This window comes from Pelodiscus sinensis, chromosome 3 (genome assembly GCF_049634645.1).
Source record: "Pelodiscus sinensis isolate JC-2024 chromosome 3, ASM4963464v1, whole genome shotgun sequence".
NCBI lineage: Eukaryota > Metazoa > Chordata > Testudines > Trionychidae > Pelodiscus > Pelodiscus sinensis.
The window spans coordinates 147858995-147878053 of NC_134713.1; the positions used below are offsets into that span (position 1 = coordinate 147858995).

Below are 19059 nucleotides of genomic sequence, written 5' to 3' on the forward strand. Positions count from 1 at the left end.
TAGTTCCTTCTTGAACGCTGTTATAGTCCTGCCCTTCATAACCTCCTCTGGCAAGGAGTTCCACAGGCCAACTATGCACTGTGTGAAGAAAAACTTCCTTTTGTTTGTTTTAAACCTGCTACCTATTAATTTCATTTGGTGACCCCTAGTTCTTATGTTATGGGAACCAGTAAATAACACTTCCTTATTCACTTTTTCAACACCAGTCATGATTTATAGACCTCTATCATACCTGCCTTAGTCTCCTTTTTTCTAAGCTAAGAAGTCCCAGTCTTTTCATATGGGACCCATTCCAAACCTCTAATCGTTTTTGTTGCCCTTTTCTGAATCTTTTCTAATGCCAGTATATCTTTTTGAGATGAGGCAATCACATCTGTATGCAGTATTCAAGATGTGGGTGTACCATGATTTTATATAGAGGCAATAAGATATTCTCTATCCCTTTTTAAATTACTTCTAACATTCTATTTGATTTTTTGACTGCCGCTGCACACTGAGCGGATGTTTTCAGAGAACTATCCACAATGACTCCAAGATCTCTCGAGTAGTTGTAGCTAAATTAGTCCCCATCATATTGTATATATAGTTGGGATTATTTTTTCCAATGTGCATTACTTAAAATTTATCAACATTACATTTAATTTGCCATTTTGTTGCTCAATCACTTAGTTTGGTGAGATATTTTTGAAGCTCTTCACAGTCTGCTTTGGTCTTAGCTATCTTGAGCAGTTTAGTATTGTCTGCAAATTTGTCCACCTCACTGTTTACCCCTTTTCCCAGATGATTTATAAATCGGTTGAATATGATCAGTCCCAGTACGGACTCTTGGAGGACATCAGTCTCCATTCTGAAAACTGACCATTTCTTCCTATCCTTTGTTTCCTTTCTTTTTAATAAAAACAATACCAGTTATCAATCCATGAGAGGCCCTTCCCTTTTATCCCATGACAATGTACTTGACGTGAGAGCCTTTGGTGAGGGACCTTTTCAAAGGCTTTATGGAAATCTAAGTACACTATAGCTGCTGGCTTCCCCTTTGTCCACATGTTTGTTGGCCCCCCTCCCAAAGAACTCTAGCAGATTAGTAAGGCATGATTTCCCTTTACAGAAACCATGTTGACTTTTCCCCAGCAAATTATGTTCATCTATGTGTCTTACCGGTGTGTAATTGACAGGATCACCTCTAGAGCCCTTTTTAAATATTGGCATCACATTAGCTATCTTCCAGTCATTAGATACAGAAGCTTGATGTAAAGGATAGGTTACAAACCCCAGTTAATAGTTGCACAGTTTCATATTTGACTTCTTTCAGAATTCTTGGGTGAATGGCGTCCGGTCCTGCTGACTTGTTACTGTGAAGTTTTATCAGTTTATTCTGAAACTCCTCTAGTGACACCTCAGTCTGGAGCAATTCCTCAGATTTGTCAGCTAAAAAAAATTGTTTAGGTTTGGAATCTCCCTAACTCCATCCTCAGCCGTAAAGGCCAAAGCAAAGAATTCATTTAGTTTCTCAGCAATTACCTTATCGTCTTAGAGAGTTTGAAATGCCAATAGTGATCCTGGGGGACCCAGCCTACCTCTTGTTCCCTGGCTCTTGACGCTGTACACCTGTCACCTCAGTAACAGCAAGGAAAGATTTAGATACCAGCTCAGTGGTGGAGACTATAGCTGTATCTCCTTTAGCATGAGCGGTGGTTATCATAGACCAGAGGAGGCTAAGCCTCCCTCAACTCAAGCTGGTGGCCCCCAAATGTATATAAACTATTCTCTATAGCCCCCATACATAACTATCCAGAGGATAAAAAGCCCGCTTCTTTGTATGGCTACTTCTAGTGAGAATAAATTTAATGAAAAGTCGATAGCTGTATCCTGCTAAGTTGAGGGTGCCATTAGTACATTCCTGTAATAAGAAATCATTTTCATGCTTATCGGAGGGCTTTTCCTTTTCATCAGGCTCTCTTGTGCTTGTTTTCTTGGGGCTGACTGAACTGCATTGGAGTTTCAAACAAGTCCTGGTTTGTGGCATGCCTAGATTCCTGTGAGTCTTTCAATGCTCACCCTGCCTGGGAGATGCCTTGCTATTGTGGAGGGTGTTCCCAGTGGAGGCCATGTTCAAAGGATCCCACCTGTGTTGAGCCCTGCATAAACCCAAACCGCACTGTGGCCCTATGCTAGTACGTGCAAGCAGCTTGCACGCTTCCAGAGAGGAGTCCCTTTCATGCAGCAGTCTGCATCTCCTATAGAGCCCTGCAGCTCCTCAGATATCTTCTTTCTGACCATGAATAGCCACACCCATGGATATAAATATTGCTTCTGTGCAGGGCTCTAATGGTGGAGTCTCCATCTAGTGCAACTCGCAGTTCTTTGTAAAAGTGGCAAGTCTGCAGCTCAGCACCAGATGGACTGTTGGCCTCCCTGGCAGAGTTCCCTCGAAGACATTCCACCTATGAGTAGAGTGAATTTTATGCACCAACACTGAGCTCGCATTCACTTGTTCGGATGTGTGCCATCAGGACTCCCAAGTTATTAATTTTATTTTTATTTATATAAATTTATATAAAATTACAATGCTGTGGAAGAAGGAATACTAAAACAAGGTATAATTAACAAGGTACATATCTTTAAATGTTTATTTAATATGAAGTCAAATAAAAAGAAAATACTGCAAAGTTTTCAGTATGTTAGATGAGCCTCAAGGCTGCTCTACATCTGCGCTGTCCATAGTTCCATAGAAGTCATAGGAGGCCAAGAAGCAGCACACTGCAGCCCAGCTCATACTGTGGTGGCAGTGGCCAGCACCCCAGGCCCTTTGTCATCAGTGAGTCCCAAGGAAACTGCCCTCTTTGCCCCCATACTCCGACGGGCTTGGCAGGGCACTAGCTCCTGGGATCGGCGACAACACATGCATGCCGCTAAAAGTCAGGCAGTGCAACTGCTGTTTATCAGCTCTTTGCTGACAAAATACTTTCCCCCAATGAGCAGCATTCAAGCTGTCAGCACGAGAGCGCTCCCACCCATCACACACTGAGCACACAAAACTTTTGCCTTGGGAGGCAAGGGGTAACACCGCTGAAGGACATGAGCTTTGTCGTTCAGTGGCCAGTGTAGACATAGCCAAGCCTGCTGAACAGACAAGTGAGCCACAGCAGCCTGAAAACTGCAGCTTCTCAGAACCCTGTGCGCACATGCTGACAATAACAGAATCACATGTACATGAGCCATCACTGGGCCAATTCATGCTTGATATTTAGACAACTGTCTTCAGTGTATAGTTAAAGACACTTCTACAGTGTCCTAGCCAGATAAATCACTACCTGGGGAGAACTATTTATTATCCATGTGCATCTACAGTTAATTCATTGGGTCTTCCAAAGGAACATGCAGACTCAAAATTACACTAATGTAATACAGGACGACTTTTACTTTAGCTATAGAGGAAAATTGAATGTGTCTCCTGGCCCGTATTGGGAAGAATAACCAGAAATGGGTACCATTAATGACTCATGTAATTATGGCAAAAGCACAAGAAGCTTATGGTATGCTGGTAAATAATGCTTTTGCCACTACTAGGAGATGAAGAATGCATTTGACAAGAGTTTTAGTTGCATTTAGTAGTAACAATTTCACAATGAATAGTTTCACAGAGGGCACCTAAAAAGTAATAATTTCAGGTTAATTACTGTTTCAAGGAAGAATACAAAGGAAGAGTTGTTCCTGCCTGCACTGGTATTGCTACTATTAGAAGCACCACCAGCAGCTTCTGGTTTCTGGTTGACAATCAGAACCTTTCCTCTCACCCTGACTCTCTTTTTAAAGCTAAGGGTGATACAGACAGGTATGTTTTAGATGGACCGTGGTTTTGCTTTGTGTAATACTGAGGAATGTTTAGATTTTCCATATTCCACAGTTTATGATTACAGCAAATCTCTTTTTCCTTCCATTTTTAAAGATTATTTTATTTCAGTATAAGTTGGGAGAATGAAATCTAACACCAAACATGTTAAGCTGTAATAACCCTACACTTTAGTCTTCAAGGACAGTTCAAAACAGAGTGATTCCATTTCTAATGCATCAGAATATACATTTATAAACAGAAAAAGCTCCAAAATGCTATTTTGTGTGCATTTGTTCTTTTTTAAAAGAAGTGTAAACATTTATTTGCATACCTATTTTATCACTATTGGTGACTTACCGCTGTGTGACAGCAGAATCAGTCCCACTCCAGACATGCTGATTTTGCTCTCACTTCATCTGATTCTGTCTTTTTGATTCTGTCTTTTTCTGATTCCCTCACCTCCACCCCAGTGTTTGAGCCACACAGACCAGATCAGCAACCCTCCCGCTACCTCAACTCCTGGTGGTAGCACCCCACGTGCCCGTGGCCACAAACTCCAGCGGCTGCCAGCATGTGGCTGCAAACCCCGGCAGCAGCCACCTATAGGCCCAAATCTAGGCCGCCACGTGGCTGCAAATTCTGGTGGCAGCCCGCAGCTCTGAACGCTGGTGGCAGCTGCCTGCCTGCAGCTGCCTACTGGCCCACCAAACGGTCCCAGGCCCCAGCAGCAGCCATCCAAAGGCCCACCAAGAGGTTCCAAGCCCTGGCAGCAGCCACCCACCGCCCCAAACCCCCGTGGCAGCTACCTGCTGGCCCGCCAAGTGGCCCCAAACTCTGGTGGCATCCACCCGCTCACCTGCCAAGTGGTCCCAAAGCCCTGTGGCAGCCACCTGCTGGCCCGCCAAGTGACCCCAAAGCCCAGCAGCACTTGAAATAGGTGGCTCCCAACACAGTTCCAGCTGCCAGAGTAGCAGCCTCAGCCCTGCCCACCATGTGGCTCCAGCCGTTGGAGCAGCTTCGCCACTCACCTTCTAGATCCACCTGGTAGGTGAGTGCGGTTGCGTGGCTATGTGAAGGAGGTGGGCGGGCTTAGAATTTTTTTGTGCGTGGCCACGGACTTTAGAGGGAATATTGTTCCCTGGCCTTCTCAGGTGCCTATTATTGTTCTGTGGCTTTCATGCAGCACTGCTGCTCATCCCTGTCTGCATCTCCTGAGCAGTTTGCTTAGAGATATTGACATTTCTAACAGCTGGTCTGTAGCTGTGCCTGCACTCTCTCTTCTTCCCACAGGCCCAGGAGATCCAATATCTCCTGTCTGTTCCAGGCTGGAGAGTGTCTGGAGCAGGGGTGGGAAATAATTTTTGAAGGGGGATCACTTCATGAACTTCAGAAGTGGTCATGGGCCACCCCAGAAGGGGTGGGCTCTGTGACCAGAGATAGTGGATTGGGGTGCAGAGTCTGGTAGGTGGTTGTGACCTGAGGAAGGGTTTGGGGGGGGGGGTTCAGTGTCTGGGAAAATGTATGGTGGCTGAAGCAGGAGTGTAGAAGGTTTGGATTACATTGAGGAGGGGAGCAGCAGGTTGGGGGGAGCGAGGGGCTGAGGTGCCAGAGACAGGCTCTGGCTGGGAGACCTTACTTGAGTGGCTCCCAGCCAGCAGCCCAGCAGGTTGCTTAACCAGGGTCCCCGCCTTCCACACCCCGGTACTGCTCACAGCAGCTACAGGGGCCATGTGAGCCTGGCGGATGAGGGGGGAGGGGCACTTCACATGCTGCCTGTCCTGCAAACAGGCAGCTGCTATTAGCTGGAAACTGGCCAGTGGGAGCTACTGGGGGAGGATCAGTGTGAGAATCCTCTACCCCCTCCCTCCATGCTCTCAGCATTCACAGAAGCATATGGCACTGCTGTAACTGGCTTCACTGAGTACTGAGCAAGGGGGGGCAGGCAGGGAGCCACCTGAGGCTCTTGCAGGCCGGATCTGGTGGCTTGCCAGGCTGGATCTGGCCTGCAGATCATATTTTGCCCACCCCTAGTTTGGAGTATGTACCTAACAACTTCAACTGGGCAGTTGTGTGCAACAGTGCTGCATCTGCAATGTCCTCACCAAGTGGCAAATTGTGTAACTAGTAACCACGTAGTAAATAGTGTAAGCATCTACTAGGTGTCCTCACCAGGCTGGACAGCCAGGAAAAGGCATTTCAAAAATTCAAAGGGTTTTAAAATGGGTGGATGGCTTCCAGTCCCAGATGCCTGGGCTGTGGAATTCATGATTGCAACCAGCCAGGTCAGTGTCTGGCATTGTGAGACACCTGCTGGAGTGCTGTTGGTTTTGACATAGGCTCCAGCAGGTTACATAACATCTGTACTTGCAGGTTACATAACATCTGTGCTTGCGCTGTGTTGGTCTTAGTACATCAACCATGGCCCAATGTTACTTGGGGAAGTGATGTTACTGTGGCAGTATCTTGGACTGAGCCATCAATCAACGGATCTCATCTTCTGTGATGCCATTGATGAGCGACTAACCCAATCCTTGATCGGCAGAGCCGATTACAGATATTACATAGAAAACTGCCAGCTGCAGGTGTAGTACATTCTTTTCGGATCCTCCGCTTTTCCTGTAATGCCTGGATACGCTGACTCTCAAAGCAATTAAGAGCCTGTGCAGTGGTTTGCCGCCAGGACAATGTGTCCTGAACTAGAGTTTCCAGATCATTGGGAGATATGCCACATGACTTTATATTGGCCTTTAAGATGTCTATATACTGAACACCAATAGAGTGCTTTCCATGAGCAAGCTGGCTATAGAAGACCATCTTTGGTATCCATGTATCATCCATCCTCATAACGTGACCAATCCAGAGAAACTGTTTGTTCATAAGCATTGCTTCCACGCCCATGACACCATACAGCTTAAGAACCTCCGTATTAGGAATTTTGTCCCACCAATTCACGTGGGCAGTCTTCCTCAGATAACGCATATGGAACTGATCAAGCTTCAAAACATGGTGACGATACATTGTCCATGACTCCGAGCCATACAGCAGGGTATTCAGGATAAACTTGCCATCTTGGTATGGAGTTTGATACCATGGTCATTTCATAGACGTTTGGTAAATTTTCCAAAGGCAGCACTGGCTTTGGCCAATCGAGCAGATATGTAACGTCTATGCTAGAGGACAGGACAAGTTCTGCTACCTGGGAAGTATAAACAGCCTTAAGGACTGTACTAGCAGCAGTGATCACTAGAGTGCTGGGCTCTTTCCAGACAGGCTGAGGCATAACTTCTGTCGTCTTGAGGTTCACTGTGAGTCCAAAGCGGTGAGCAGAAGTAACAAAGTGATCAAAAGGCTCCTGTGCATCCTTCTCTGAATAAGCCAACAGTGCACAGTCATCAGCACAGAAGGTCATGAATAGTTGTAGTAACCACTTTGGTAGGAGCCTGGAATTTCTGGAGATTGAAAATACTGCCATCGGTTCAGAACTGAATAGGTATGCCCAACGTGCAATCCTTAAAAGCAACTAACAGCATCATTGAAAAGTAGATGTTGAATGGGAGAGGAGCAAGGACACATACTTGCTTTGTATTGTTTGATATTGCAAAAGGTGCTGATGTCTCTCCATTGTTAAGGATGTGACCAAGCATGCCATCATGGACAGACCGAACAATGTTGAATTTTTCAGGACAGCCAATTTACCCAAGCATTTTCCAGAGCCCATTCTGTTGACCGTGTCCAACGCCATGGTCAAGTCAGTGAAAATCACACAGAAGTCCTGATTTTGCCCTCTACATTTCTCTTGTATCTGTCTGGCTGTAAATATCATAGCAGCAGTGCCTCAACCGGCACAAAATCCACACTGGTTTTCAGGAATTATGCTATTTTTGAACACATATAGCGAAAGCTGGTTGCAAAGGATGCGGGCCATGATCTTACCAGCTATAGAGAGCAGAGAGATGCCCCGATGGTCATCAAAACATGCACAGTCACCTTTCCTCTTATATATATGTACAGTCAGGGCATCTTTGAAGTCCTAGGGGACTAGCTCCGTCTCCCAAATGATGCTAAATAAATGGGTGAGGCGGTACATCAGCTGGCCCCTAGCAGTTTTATAAATTTCTGATGGAATTGCACCACTGCCAGGTGCCTTTCCAGATTTCATCTGATTAACAGCTTTTTGGACTTCATCAAGAGTTAATGGAATGTCCAACTGTAAATCATTAGCCCACTGAGGAATCTCTTCAAGAACGCTGCTGTCAAAAGTTGAGGTCTGGTTCAATACTGTGTGGAAATGTTCAGCCCAGCGGTCAAGGATTTTAGCACTATCTGAGATCAAAGTAAGGCCATCAGTGGAGCACACTGGTGTACAGCCAGCAATGCGTGGCCCATAAACTGCCCTCAGCCCGTCATAAAATGCTTTAAAGCCATGTCTGTCAGCCGCATCTTGAAGTTGAACTGCTTGATATTTCCACCAGTCCTCTTTCATTTGCTGTAATTTGACTTGTGCCTCCTGTTTAGCTTGAATATATGCCGATTTCCTGGAGGCATTCTCTTTATTGTTGATCCAAGCCAGATGTGTAACATACATCTTATTAAGAAGAGCTTGGGCATCTCTGTCCTTGTCATGAAACCAGTTCTTATGCCTGCGTTTTTGGAAACCAAGGATCTCAACAGCAGTTCTGTAGGTTGTTTCTTTGATGTCAATCCAGTCCTCCTCAATAGTGGGTGACCATTCTGGGCCTTCATTGTGGATGCCTAAGAAAGCATCAAGACTGTGTTGAAACAGCACTTGTGTCTCAGGTATTTCAAGTTTACTTACATCTAGCTTTTTGCAGCATATAGCAGAATGGTGACATTTTGGTAGACAAAGGTTCAAGGAGATAAAACTGTGTACCATGTAGTGGTTGGACCAGGAGCCAGTGCCACGCATTGCATGAGTCAACTTGACATCATAAAGATCTCTTTGTTTTGTGCTGAGATAGTCAGTCATATGCTAATGCTTAGACCGAGGGTGCATCCAAGTTGCTTTGTATTTGTTTGCCTGTTGGAAGAATGTGCTTGCAATAGCAAGCTCATGCTGTGCACAAGTTTGAAGAAGAAGAGTGCCATTTGAGTTCTCACTTCCAATACCATGATGTCCAAGCGCCTTTGGCCATGTGATATAGCCCTGACCAACTCTAGCATTAAAATCACCCAGTGTATATATAGCTTTGATTTAAAAGGTACTGAAGAGATCACTGAATTCAGTCTAGTGTTGAAAGCCTCCTTTTCATCATCTGCAGCTGTCAAAGTGGGCGCATATGCACTAACAAGTACAAGGCATTGTCCCTGTCTCAGTCTAAGCTTTGCGGTCATAAAGCGAGGACTGATGGCATGTGGCTTGGATTCAAGCTGGGGGACTAGTGGTGTCCTGATGGCAAAGCCAACTTCTGCTTGCTTTGAATAACCCTCAGGGTAGCCCACACAGTAGAATGAGTAGCCTGCTCCAACCTCTGTGAACCGGCTGGTACCAGAAATACGTGTTTTACTTAAAGCTGCTACATCAATTTTATAACATGCAAGTTCTCTACCAATGATTGCTGTCCTACATTCATGGGAGTCATCATGATCAAGAAGTGTGCATACGTTCCAGGATGTAAAGCGTAGTTTCTGCTTAGTCGTTTTTCCCTTGTGACTGCAAAAATTGGATATCCAGTTGGTCGCACTTAGGCGACAGGGCGCAGTTGGAACAAACTGTGTTTAGGGATTATTTTCTCTCCCCCGTCTTCTTTTGAAGAAAGCAGCGCGGTCCCTAAATAGGGCTGCTTTGACGCCCAGGCCGGATACGGGAGCTGCTGCTGTTCCAATTCAGCAGACAGACGGCCATCACACCTGGGCTGCCTATGTGCAGGTTTGTGACTAAATGCTTCCAGTGGTATTCTCCACCTGCATCCGACAACATTTGTCCATCAGGGTGTATCTAGACTACAGGGTTTTGTCGACAGAAACTGTTGACAAAGCTTCTGTTGACAAAGAGCGTCTAGACTACAGCCAGTTCTGTCGACAAAGTAAGCCGCTTTGTCGACATAACAGTGTGGACGCAAAGGACAGTGTAGATGCAATAATGCCTTCTATCGACAGAACTCTGTCAACAAAAGGCGTTATTCCTCATAGAATGAGGTTTACATACGTCGACAAAACTGCTGAGTTTTGTCGACGTTATGTCGACATAACTCAAAGGCAGTGTGGACGCAGGTATAGTTTTGTCAACAAAAGTCCACTTTTGTCGACAAAACCCTGTAGTCTAGACACACCCACTCCGTAGGACTTTCATCAAGAGGTAAATCTTTAGTGTCAAGAGAGATACTGCAGTATAAAGGAGCACTTATATCGGTGGGAGAAACGAGTATAGACATGCACAACTAGATTGATGCAAATTGGCTTACCTCAGCCTATGTTTATAGTATAGTCTAGGCCTAAGTTTAGTAGAATTTGAGCCATAACTGTATGAGTAGAGGTAGTTATAACATGTTTAAAATTTGTAGAGTAGCTGGGATGTTTCTAGATCAGTGTTTTTCAAAGTGGTCTGCGAAGCCATGTGTTTGTCACTGTTACACCTTAAAATTTAATATGGATTAAGACAGCCTGTTGATTTTCTTAAAGATTTTTGGATGATCTCGTGCAATAATGATAAAATGCTCCTTCTTTCAGACATACTTAGCCACAGTTATTACAAAGTGTTGTTAAACTCTTTCATGCTTTTTTCCTTTTTCTGCTTCAGATAGTCGTTTGGAAAAGATACAGTGACTTTAAGAAACTGCACAAAGATCTCTGGCAAATTCATAACAACATATATAAGCATACAGAATTGTTTCCACCTTTTGCCAAAGCAATAGTATTTGGTAAGCATATCTTCTTTTTGAATTGCTGAAATTGAATTGTTTGATAATAGCTAATGAGTCATAAATATATCTCATTCTCAAGGCGGTCAGCCACTCCTTTGTATGTGCAATTGATAAAACTTATGTTGGTTTTAATAGTCAACTCCTTTTGTCTTATGAGGATCTTAATAATATATGGGATGGATCGCAGTTCCATGGTTTAAAAATGTGATTTGTTCTGAAGATATCTGACTAACTTAGACCATATCCTCTTGTTTGCTTCAGATAAACAATGATGTCTTTTGTGTGTGTATGGATGCATGTTACACTTCACAGGCATAAAATCTTGAGTTCCCTGTTCTGAGCAGTTTGCAGTACAGTAGACTTCCAATAATCCAGCACCTTTGGGACTTAGATGGTGCCGGGTTATCGGATATGCTGGAGTACCAGCAGGTATTATAAGGGGGCATACTCCCAGCCCAATCCCTCTACCCACATTATGCTCGGGTCCCGGAGCCGCCGGTACAGCTGCCCGTCTCTCTTCAGGCGCTGGGGCACGTGCGCTGAGCGGCCGGCTTTTCAGTGAGTTGGCCGGGATATCATGTGCACCCCAATTCCCCTCCTCTCCTTCCCTTCCCCAGAGCCAAACATCTCCCCTCCCTGCTGTCACCCAGTCTCCCTTCTCCTCCAAACTTATGTCCGGGTCCCGAAGCAGCTGCCCAAAGCTAGCACATGCAGGCTAGACGCTGTGTGTGCTGGGGACTATGAGCGGAACGGCATGGGCCGTGAACATGCATGCGGCTCACGGTGGCCTGGCTGTGAGTTGATGCCGGACTATCAGAAGTGCCGGACAACTGGATGCCGGACTGTTGGAGTTTTACTGTATATAACTAGTATTAGTTGTATGGTGAACACTTCTATATTGTCAGCTAAAAAATAATTTCACATTTGTTCTTACTCCAGAAAAGGTGGTTGTAATTTTTCAAGATTTTTTAATATTAAATTAGTAAACATTTAGCGAAGGAAAAGATTTTTGTGTCTTAGGAAATTAATTTACATTTGATGTTAATTTCCAGTTTTATTTAATTACTGTATATTTTTGCTATTAATTATATTTAGAGAAATTGATTATTGCATCAGAGCAATCAAATATTGCATCAGAAGATTATAAGTTAAAGTGAGGAATAAGGAGCAAGAACTAACTAGCTCTAAGAAACCTAGATTTTATCTCTGTATTATTGTCCTTTAGTAATAAAAACAAGAAAAGGAAGAGCTCCAGAAAATGTGAGCTATTAAATAGAACCTGTTTTTTAGAGTGTTTTTCTGAAATATTTTTGTAAAAAATATTTGAGGATTATCTTTTGACATAGGTGATGAAGCTTTAAAAATGAAAGTAAATGAACTTCTGAAAAATTGAAACAACTCCAGGAATTGGAAGTTTTCTTGGAATTAACTGCATAATTATAATAAATCCAAAAAAGTTCCAAACTGTTTTTGTCCCAAAGAAATATAATATTCAGGTTTTCTAGTAGATTAATGTGCTGTGTTTTAAGGAGAGATGGGCTTGATTTCCTCAATATAGAATTGCTTGTGGGTTTTTTTTGACACAGCCTTAAGCTTACTGTAGATTTTTTTATAGCGTACTAAGCACACTTCAGTAAGTGCATATGATTCCTATTACCTTTAAAACATCAAAGGGAAAATAGGTTCCATAGCTATACCCCAGCTGTGTCAATTAAGAATAAACCTCTACTTTCCATAGATATTTATTATGTAGTTGAAACTGAGCCTAACTGCTGTAGGAACCTCCCTCTCTAAAATGGGTTAGAGACATTTCTGGGTTACAAATTCAGATATCTTTGTGCTCAGCGGGATAAAATGGGGCTATGTTCTCTTACTTCATTCATTCTCTTTCTGAGATATTATGTGTGTGGAATTTAGGAATGCTTGAGGGCGTTGTCAATACTAGAGCAGGATATTGCCAGTACTAGGCACTTTGCTTATCCCTATATGAGTACCTAGGAAACACTTGTATGTATGTGTGTGCATAATTTTCAAAATAATTACATTTTAGCCATTATAATTTTGTTTTTAAGATTAAAAGCGATTATATCATTTTTTGCCAAATTTCAAACTGACAAAGCTTAACACTCGATGTTCCCAACCGAAAATTCTAACTGTAAGGATTTTTTAAAAAAATAATTATAATTCAGTGGCAATACTAACGTCTCTTAATCATGCCTGTGTGTATAGTACCCTATAAATACCTTGCCAAACTGAAGTTTCCACTTCATGAATCTGATGTAGTGGGCATTAGCCCACAAAAGCTTATGCCTAAATAAATGTGTTAGTCTTTAAGGTGCCATAGGACTTCTCATTGTTTTGATGAAAAGGCAAACACATGAAACTTTTATAAATAAATACCTAACTTCTTAGTTAAGAACAGTCTGGATTTTTTAAAATGTAAGTAGTTAGACTGAAAATAAAAATCTAATTCTCATTAATGTTTTGAATTAATTGAATTAGTATCCTGAAGTGATACCTCAAAGCTAATGGATACTTTAAGGACCTGTCTATTATAATAGTTTTAGGACATTTTTGGTAGTCTCTTGACAGTGATCATGCACAAATCAGACCCCACTCTATGCTCAAAAATCCTGTAAACTTTAATGAAAGAGCGTCACTCACTATGACTGCAGAATTGGTCTTTATTTCTTGGCAGAATTACCACATTCATTAGTTTTTCTTTGTTTTGTCAAGATACAATGTGCATTTTTTGTATCCTCTACTTACCATTGCACATAGAAACTTATTTTAAAAGAAGGCTTAGGTTGCAAAATCAAGCACTTGAAAGTTTGGAAATGCTAGAATTTAGATGGTTCAATTTTAATTTGACCCCCTTGTGTGTGTACATTATAATAGATTTCCATTACATGATCATATACTACAATTTTGTCCCATAGAGCACCAGACTTATTCAGAGAATGGTTCAGCTGAAACTTTCCAAATACAACTCATTTTGAGGCAGGTGCCCATTTTGGAAAAGTTTAGCCTGAATAGTTAAACTTTCAAAAAATTGTTTTAAAAAGCTACTGAAATCAGGGTCTGATAATGAAGAATGTAAAGTAACCTTAATTGTAGGGGTCACTGTGTGTTACCTGATCCTGTTGCATTTACACAAAATGGTGTTTACCTCTGATAACTAATCGTGGCTATGAAACATGTAAGTGATTACAAGAAAATTGAGTTGTGATGTGGATTTTATGGGTTCTTGCATAGAACCCCCTAAAGTATTACAGAGGCTTTTGCTCTCTTCCAAATAATTGCTGTCAACTTTATTTTTATTTAGCTTATCTGTGAAATTGGATGTGGAGCCAATATCGGTGCCATGTCAGCACTTGCATGCTGCAATGTTAAGTGGAGAATACATTGTCAATAGAATTTTGAGCTGATTTACATAACTAATTTACAGAGTAGCATGATCATGGGCAAAGTAACTTTCAGAGCTGATATTTTTTGTCCAAGATTTAAATTGAAAACAAATATATGCTCTAGGAGTGGAGAGAAGATAAATATGAAAAGCATTATAGGCTAAGATGCCCAAAAAAGAAACTGAGAGTTCCTGGGAAAGAGATTTTAAAAGTAATTAAAATGGACAGAAATCTTAAGTCTGACACTTTGCAGGCTTGCTTAAGCCCTGTGAAGTGGAGTAGAATTGTGGGTGAAATCTTTCTTCTGAAAGACACCCTTAGTCTATTGTTTTATACAAACAAAAGTGACTACAGTTCAGAGGGTAAGGGGAGGGAATCTACAAAAGTATTCAGTGTAGTTATTTTTTGCTTCTTGTACAAAGAGCCTTTCTTAAAAAAAATGCATTTGAAATAAGAGCAAGAGAAAAGCACAAGAAAAGAGGTAATGTATAAAATGATAATTTATGTGTTTGAAAATAAAAAATGAATAAAAATGGGCGAATTTGCCTTTTATTCCAGTTGAGGAATTAACAGTTAGTGCTGTGCTGTATTCTTCCTTCCATCCGGTGATTTTTTGTCCTCCTTATGGTAGCGTATTTGTTAGCATTGCCATTGGCTGCTGACTCTTTAAAATATGTATGTATTTTTTAAAACTTTTTTTGGTACAAAAATAGATGATGCAGTTTACCAATGAGCTTTATCAGCTGTTACAACTGCTCTTATTTTCTGTTCAGAAAATATTAAACTTGCACGGTGTTCCATGTTGTAGCACTTAGTTGAAGTGAACACTGGGGCATCAAGAACAGAGTGGAAATGGAAAAACTATGGTATTTTTCCACCTTTAGAGGAATAAATAATTGAGGAATCTGCTGAACTGAAATGTTTTTGTTTCATGCTTTAGTCCTACAACTTTTGCAAACGAAAAGCTGTCGTGTATGTGTGTGTGTAATTCTGGTCCAATAGTGCTGGTTACATCACAGGATGAAACCCATTGGGGAAAATTTCATATTGCTTTCCTGTACTTCACCTGAACTTTTCCCACCCTCCGCACAGGAAAAAACACATTGGCATGGATCATGGGACTTTAAAGTGCTGTTAACGGAGCCAGCTGTTAAAACTTTGAATTGTCATGTGTCTGTTATTGTTAAGGTATTCTAGTATTTGTATCTAGGAAATTAGCATTGTCAGTTTGGCTGTAGAGATTCATTTTGATTCCTGCATAACCATGAAGCATGATTTGAGGTACTAGTTTTGACCCATTGTAATCTTTATGCACGGCAGTTCACATATTTGCACATCAAGGGTATTACTCTTATTTAGGTAGCATTGTGGATGTGCACAGTACTGGAGAAAAAATAGAAGACATGGTGGTATCCCTGAGAATTTACTATTCTAGTTTGTCTAAGAGGTTCAGAGAATTGAAGGTGGCAGTGATGATTTTAGGATAAAAAGGCTTCAGGCAAGAAATCTGTTTGAAAACACTAAAGGACAGATTTTCAAAGATAAGCAAAAGTCAGTATCAGATAAGCAGCTAGGTGGGTTTTCAAAAGTGCCAGAATACTGCCCCTATATAAAACTTATAGTACATCCACATCTTGAATATTGCATACAGATGTGGTCTCCTCACCTCAAAAAAGATTTTTTGGCATTAGAAAAGGTTCAGAAAAGAACAACTAAAATGATTAGGGGTTTGGAACGGGTCCCATATGAGGAGAGGCTAAAGAGACTGGGACTTTTCAGTTTAGAAAAGAGGAGCCTGACTGAGGGGGGTTATGATAGAGGTATATAAAATCATGAGTGTGTGGAGAGGGTGAATAAAGAAAAGTTATTTACTTGTTCCCATAATATAAGAACTAGAGGACACCAAATGAAATTAAGGGGTAGCAGGTTCAAAACTAATAAAAGAAAGTTCTTCTTCACACAGCTCATTGTCAACCTGTGGAACTCCTTGCCAGAGGAGGCTGTGAAGGCTAGGACTATAACAGAGTTTAAAAAAGAGTTAGATAAATTCATGGAGGTTAGGTCCATAAAAGGCAATTAGCCAGAGAGTAAGGAATGGTGCCCCTGGCCTTTGTTTGTCAAAGGATGGAGAAGAATGGCAGGAGACAAATCGCTTGATCATTGTCTTCAGTCCACCCCCTCTGGGGCACCTGGCACTGGCCACTGTCGGCAGACAGGCTACTGGGCTAGATGGACATTTGGTCTGACCCACTATGGCCGTTCTTATGTTCTTAATAGGTTTGATTGAGAAGTTAGGCATCTAAATCGCTTTGCGAACCTAGCCTTTAATGGTTGAGAACCGAAAGGCTGTGCCATCCAAATACAGAAGCAGCATAAGATTGCCCACTTGAGAGTATCAGGGGTCAGAGTGTAGGAAATGTGGGCCATCAGTGTGATCATTTTTTTTTTTTTACTGCAGTCAATAAAAAAAATGCTTTTTTACATGGCTTTACATAAGTGCATGCACTTGCATATAGTGCACAGCCAAGCCACTGTGATCTATTATTTCCACCTCTTATCTCCATGTATTGTAATTGCTAGTGGCCCAACTGAGACAGCAAGAGTTGATGAGCTGAAAAGTTTTGCAATCACTTCATGGAACAGTTCAAATATTCAGTATGCGTTTTGTGTTGATGTAGGTTCCAGTCTATTTGGCTCTTTGACACCTTTTCAGAATGTTTCTGTTATTTAAGTCTTGAGTTGTATTTAAGAGTTTAGACTTAAAAAATTGTGCTGTTTCAGTCACTGCAGTTTACTGAGGTGAGACTCTCCCCCCCCCGCCCCGTTCTTGCCTTGTTAGTTTAGAAAAACAATACACTCCCCACTCCAAAAACTGATTTGTGAGCCTAGACCAGGGCTGGAAAAATTCCAGCCTACTGGTCTATAGGGTTAGTTGCTGGCAGGGCCGGCTTTAGGAAGTGCAGGGCCCAATTCAAACCGTTTTGGCGGCCCCCCCCCCCAGGATTTTTTGTTGAGCAAAACACACACAAAACCACAACCACACACAAATATCACATCAGAAGTAGATCTGATCAAAATGTATATCAAGATAGTTGAACATTTAAAAAAAAAAAAAGCCATCCTTTCTTATGCAAAATTTTACACAAAATTAAATCAGTTGCCTTAAGTGTAGGTCAAATATTTTCAATTGCAAACTATCCAATTCTTTCAATTAAAGTTTGATTTTTAAAAAGTTACCAGAGAGTGTTGCAGTTTTCTGTTACATTGATTTACTTTTTAAATTGCAAAAATGGAGTCTTTAAGAAAGTGTCAGTTCTGTGGTCAAATTCCAGTCCTTAGTGATTTCAGCACCAATGATTTCACTAGGTAATATGGTACCTCCCCACCATTGCCTCCTTTGCACTGCCCTTCAACACATATTGCCTGCACGTTGAGTCCAAGGTCAGTCTACACAAGATTTTATCAATGATTTTTGCTCAATCAATTACTGAGACAAGACAAGGACTCTCAATTGATTCTAGTCAGCTCTGCCTTTAAACACTGGATGTAAAGTATCAGATATAATTGAAGACTCCCAAATAGACTCTACACCACCAGAAATAAAACCTGTTTCCATCTTCTGTGACTTTGTTAGATGTGACTCACTACCCTTCGCTTAGTGTTCAAGTTATGGTAGACCCTAAGCCAGGTTATATTAGGTTCAGGTCTTAAACCTTTTAACCATACAGTATGGATAACAACATTTCATTCTCCCAGCTCCAAGTCTTAAGTGAATTTCAACCCAAAAGAGCCAAAATTGATCACCTTGACACAGCAAGTGTGTCTACTGATCTCTGTGGCAAAGTAAGTTGTCTATATAAATAAGGTCTGCTCCTGAAGCCTTTTCCTACAGTTGATTAACAGATGGCAGTAGATGGCTCATTCAGACCATTGGCTGATAATAGTTAGTCACCCTGACCAGTCATTAACCATAGTCATGGACTCACCCTACTCTCCATTGTCTCTATGATTCTCTGATGACCTGTGACAAAAAAGGAGGGTGGAAAGGGAAACTGAAGGGAGAGACCTCTCTAAATTCACCAATCAAAGAGCAGTATTGCCAACCCCAAAATCACAAGGAACACCTACACAAAGTTATGAGAATGGTCTACAAATCATAAGATTTTTTTAAAAATAAAACATGTTGGGTTTTTATTGGCCTTTTGTTTCTTGAGTATTTTAGGGCTCATGTTTTAAAGCTTTCCTCCTTAGCTGTAAGGCCCAGAAGTATAGAGAACTTTTTTAAATGAAAGTTGAGATTCCTACATAATCAATAGACTCCAGGCCTTTAGAAAAACACCAAATGTTTTGATACTCATGGTAAGACAATGGAGGAATTCTTGTGAGCCCATGCTTTGCCCGCAGTATAAATAAAAAAAAACCCAATATCTTCTCCACTAAACATCCTAATGAGATACTGCAAATGGTGAACTGAATTCAACAGCTCCTGATATGAACAGGTATCAACCTAGTTTTTCATATTTGAGATGGGTTACCAGGAATCACACATGACAATATGAAATCTTTCCACTCTCAAGTCAGCATATTCAGAAAGCACCTATAATTTTGATCCATGCATTTATTGGATAGTGAAAGAGAAAGGAGGGTAATTAGTGTAGATAAATGTTCAAATTAAAAAAAAAACTTTAGGAATTAGGACTGGGCTCCTACATCTCACGTTCAGAACTGACTAGGACACTTATGACCAGATTTTCAAAGGTGTGGAAAGATCAGATAGATATCTTTGAAGATCCAAGCTTTAGGAGCTTAATTACCTTTGAAAATCTGGGCTTAGATTTCCAAGTCCAATTTTCAAAAATGACTTTAGTCACTCAAGTGCTTTTGAAAATTTTAACCCGGGGCCTAAAGAGACCAAAATAGACAAAAGGCAGGAGAT

The 19059-nt window shown here is 41.5% G+C and overlaps 1 protein-coding gene across 4 annotated transcripts in view; it reads left to right on the forward strand.

Annotated features, from left to right (window-relative positions):
* RPS6KC1 (ribosomal protein S6 kinase C1) overlaps positions 1-19059 on the forward strand; it is a 190369-nt gene that overhangs the window by 12927 nt on the left and 158383 nt on the right. For all 4 annotated transcript variants that reach the window (XR_012902918.1, XM_075925178.1, XM_075925179.1 and 1 more), the window contains exon 3: positions 10593-10713. Coding sequence is in view for 3 of the 4 variants with exons in the window: in XM_075925178.1 (XP_075781293.1) it covers positions 10593-10713 (121 nt within the window). In the remaining variant the exon portion in view is untranslated. The remainder of the gene's footprint in view (positions 1-10592; positions 10714-19059) is intronic.